Genomic DNA, 3844 nt, shown 5'->3' on the forward strand with positions numbered 1-3844 from the left:
GCCATACGACATAGGCCTCATCCAAAAACCTCTTCCACAACTTTGCTGTGACTTGAGCCGGGGCCATGGCTTTAGATTCAAAGTCCTCCATGAATAGAATAGCTACAATAGGGGAAACGGGGAACTCATTGCAACACCACAAGTTTGTTCATAGAATTCACCTTCAACACCGAAGAATGTAGAGGTGAGACAAATTTCGACTAATTTAATTGTATCTGAATCCATATTGTGTTTGATTATCTCAATAACTTCATTAATAAGAATATTCTCATTTTTATCATATTTTATCATAGAAATAACATTTGAAAAAATAAAAAGTTATTTTTCTAATAACTATATATGTATAATGTTTTCGTGAAAGAATATCTACCAAATTCTCACCCAAAGAAATGAGCAAACTACTCTAAATAAATGATTTTAAAGATTAAAAATATTTTATTTTATAAATAATTTACGAAAATATTTACTTTTAAATACATTAAAGTATAAGAAATAATTGTAAATATTGTTTAGAAAATCTTCGGCAAAATCACATAATCAATCTTGTGTCGACGCGTTTCGAACCAACCAGTGTGGTTCATCGTCAGGACAAGTTGAAGACCAATCCAGCTTAGCTTGATTAAATAGAGTGTGCAGAGATTCCAACGGCTAATTTTGACTTAATAATCTTGGTCAAATTAATCCGGGCAAAGTTAGGAATAACCGAGGAATCTCTGCAACGTTTAAGAAATACCAGATCAGATTTCAACTTAGTAACCTGCATGCGTGACCGCTCGAATTGATGAACCTTCTTAGCAGCGGCTTCTCCGTGCAGGGAAATTATTAAGGAATTCAGACTTCTGTGATCCATAGCATTGTTTAGAAAATCTTCGGCAAAATCACATAATCAATCTTGTGTCGACGCGTTTCGAACCAACCAGTGTGGTTCATCGTCAGGACAAGTTGAAGACCAATCCAACTTAGCTTGATTAAATAGAGTGTGCAGAGATTCCAACGGCTAATTTTGACTTAATAATCTTGGTCAAATTAATCCGGGCAAAGTTAGGAATAACCGAGGAATCTCTGCAACGTTTAAGAAATACCAGATCAGATTTCAACTTAGTAACCTGCATGCGTGACCGCTCGAATTGATGAACCTTCTTAGCAGCGGCTTCTCCGTGCAGGGAAATTATTAAGGAATTCAGACTTCTGTGATCCATAGCATTGTTTAGAAAATCTTCGGCAAAATCACATAATCAATCTTGTGTCAACGCGTTTCGAACCAACCAGTGTGGTTCATCGTCAGGACAAGTTGAAGACCAATCCAGCTTAGCTTGATTAAATAGAGTGTGCAGAGATTCCAACGGCTAATTTTGACTTAATAATCTTGGTCAAATTAATCCGGGCAAAGTTAGGAATAACCGAGGAATCTCTGCAACGTTTAAGAAATACCAGATCAGATTCCAACTTAGTAACCTGCATGCGTGACCGCTCGAATTGATGAACCTTCTTAGCAGCGGCTTCTCCGTGCAGGGAAATTATTAAGGAATTCAGACTTCTGTGATCCATAGCATTATTTAGAAAATCTTCGGCAAAATCACATAATCAATCTTGTGTCGACGCGTTTCGAACCAACCAGTGTGGTTCATCGTCAGGACAAGTTGAAGACCAATCCAGCTTAGCTTGATTAAATAGAGTGTGCAGAGATTCCAACGGCTAATTTTGACTTAATAATCAAGCTAAGCTGGATTGGTCTTCAACTTGTCCTGACGATGAACCACACTGGTTGGTTCGAAACGCGTCGACACAAGATTGATTATGTGATTTTGCCAAAGATTTTCTAAACAATGCTATGGATCACAGAAGTCTGAATTCCTTAATAATTGTAAATATGTTAAACTTATTCCATATTTGGTATGCTATTTATTTATATATATCATTTATAATTGTAATATTTATTTAAATTAATTTTTTATATATTAAAATATTTTATAATATATAATTATTAATGTATGTTATTTATTTATATATATTATTTATAATGGTGATATTTATTTAAATTAATTTTTTATATACTAAAATATTTTGTAATATATAATTATTAAATTTTAATAAGATATAGTTTTTAAATTAATAAAAAAATAAATCTTATCATCGATAATAACGAATTTACAATAAATATCAAAAAAAAAAATCTGGAATAACCTAACAAAAATTTCCCCGTAATGATTATTATTGACATAATATCCTATTTAATTATTTTAAAATCATACGGAGATCATTATAGATAAGATAATGCCTGCGTCCGATTATTGTTGGCGTCATATTAATAACCACAACAAACCAATAAAATATAGACAAATCACATCAATGCAAAAAATGGGATCACATCAATTCAACTAAAATCCAACTACATATCCCATGAACGCAGAAATGTTATCACAACAAACAATAAACTAAAATCCAACTACGCGCGGGCGTGGCCCCATTCAGAAATCCCCAAATTTAGCGAAGGTGCTACACCACAAACTGTGCTAAATATTCAGTTAAATATTAAATGGTTTGCATTGATGCCCTACATAGCGGCTTCAATATCCAGCCAAGAATCGATGTTTTCAGGTTGTAACGGCCCTCCGAAAAACCATCGGTGATTTCAAAGTCCAGTATCCATGCGGCCCATAGATTCCAAAAGCGGTATTGTGTGTGAATATCCAATATCTTGGATAGGCATCGCATCTCACACAGCATTCTCTGCTTCCCCTTTTCTCCGGGCGTCATTTATAAAAACCAGCGGGTGAAAAATTCCGGGCTTCGTGTTTTACGATCGCCCAACGTTTGGGCGCCACGATCTCTCCATCCGGCGCCTCCAAAGTCTCGAATTTTCCGATTCACCCATCCAGTATCAGGCACTTGGCCTTCTTGAATTCGATTCTCGAAACGCTGTAAACTGTTTTCCTAATACAGAAGACGTCATGGGATCGAAACCCTCCTCCTTCCGGCATACCGAGGTCGTGAGTCCGGATGTTATCAGGGTCGTCCACTTTAATGGCCAGTTGGATGAGTTTCCGGCGCCGATTAGCGTCAGGCGAGCTGTGCAAAACCATCCCCACCATTTCATTTGCTTACCGCGCGATCTCTACACCGTCAACTGCCGCCCGCTGCAGCTCCAGGAGCATCTCCAGTTGGGCGAGCTCTACTTTCTCCTGCCTCTCTCAACCCTCGAGTCCGACTTGACCGTCGAGAATTTGATGACCTTGACGGCGAAGCTGTACGCCGCCGCCAGAAAAGAGGTCTGTAGGCGAACGCAGCGGCGGATGAGTTCGGATTCGGTTTGGAATCTTGGCAGCGATGGTGGCTGTTCAATGCCTGAGAAGCTGTTGCGGAGCTGCGATGATCCGGAGCTGAAGATGATATTAAGGGAGCACTTGGTCACCAAAAGCAGGTTGTGGAGGCCTGGTCTTCATACCATCGAGGAGGCTGGCTTCGCTTGTTGAGCCACCACATGCCAATTCTACAACTGTAAATTTTATTTTCTCTTCTTTTTGGTTTATGAAAGAGTTGGGGTTAGATTCTGGGGAACGATCCTATGTATTGAAACATTTTACAAGTTTTATTTAATTCAAGATTAAATCTTTTCTTCTTGGATTTCGAGTTATTAAGGGAGACCAATGCATCCCGGGTGGTAAGGTTCCTTTCTTTTTTTTGCTACTTCCCCTTGGAAGTTTGAAGAGAAATGAACCAATTCTCCTGTGGTGATGGTGAGGGCCAGTACACAAATCTTCACCATCTTCTACAGTTGTCGGTGGTGGAGTGAAGATATCTAGGTGCTGCACCATCTTGTACAGTTGTCGGTGGTGGAGTGAAG

At 38.4% G+C, this 3844-nt stretch overlaps 1 protein-coding gene across 1 annotated transcript; it reads left to right on the top strand.

Moving 5' to 3' along the window:
- The first annotated feature begins 2700 nt into the window (after positions 1-2700).
- On the top strand, positions 2701-3551 carry LOC149177997 (uncharacterized). The gene has a single exon (XM_089423516.1). It carries the CDS (start codon positions 2952-2954, stop codon positions 3471-3473), a length of 522 nt encoding a protein of 173 aa, XP_089279642.1. The 5' UTR covers positions 2701-2951; the 3' UTR covers positions 3474-3551.
- Positions 3552-3844: the final 293 nt, after the last annotated feature.

Source organism: Pinus tabuliformis, chromosome 4_1, assembly GCF_031772625.1.
Source record: "Pinus tabuliformis cultivar Carrire ecotype Pingquan chromosome 4_1, CPIR1, whole genome shotgun sequence".
NCBI classification, from domain to species: Eukaryota; Viridiplantae; Streptophyta; class Pinopsida; order Pinales; family Pinaceae; genus Pinus; species Pinus tabuliformis.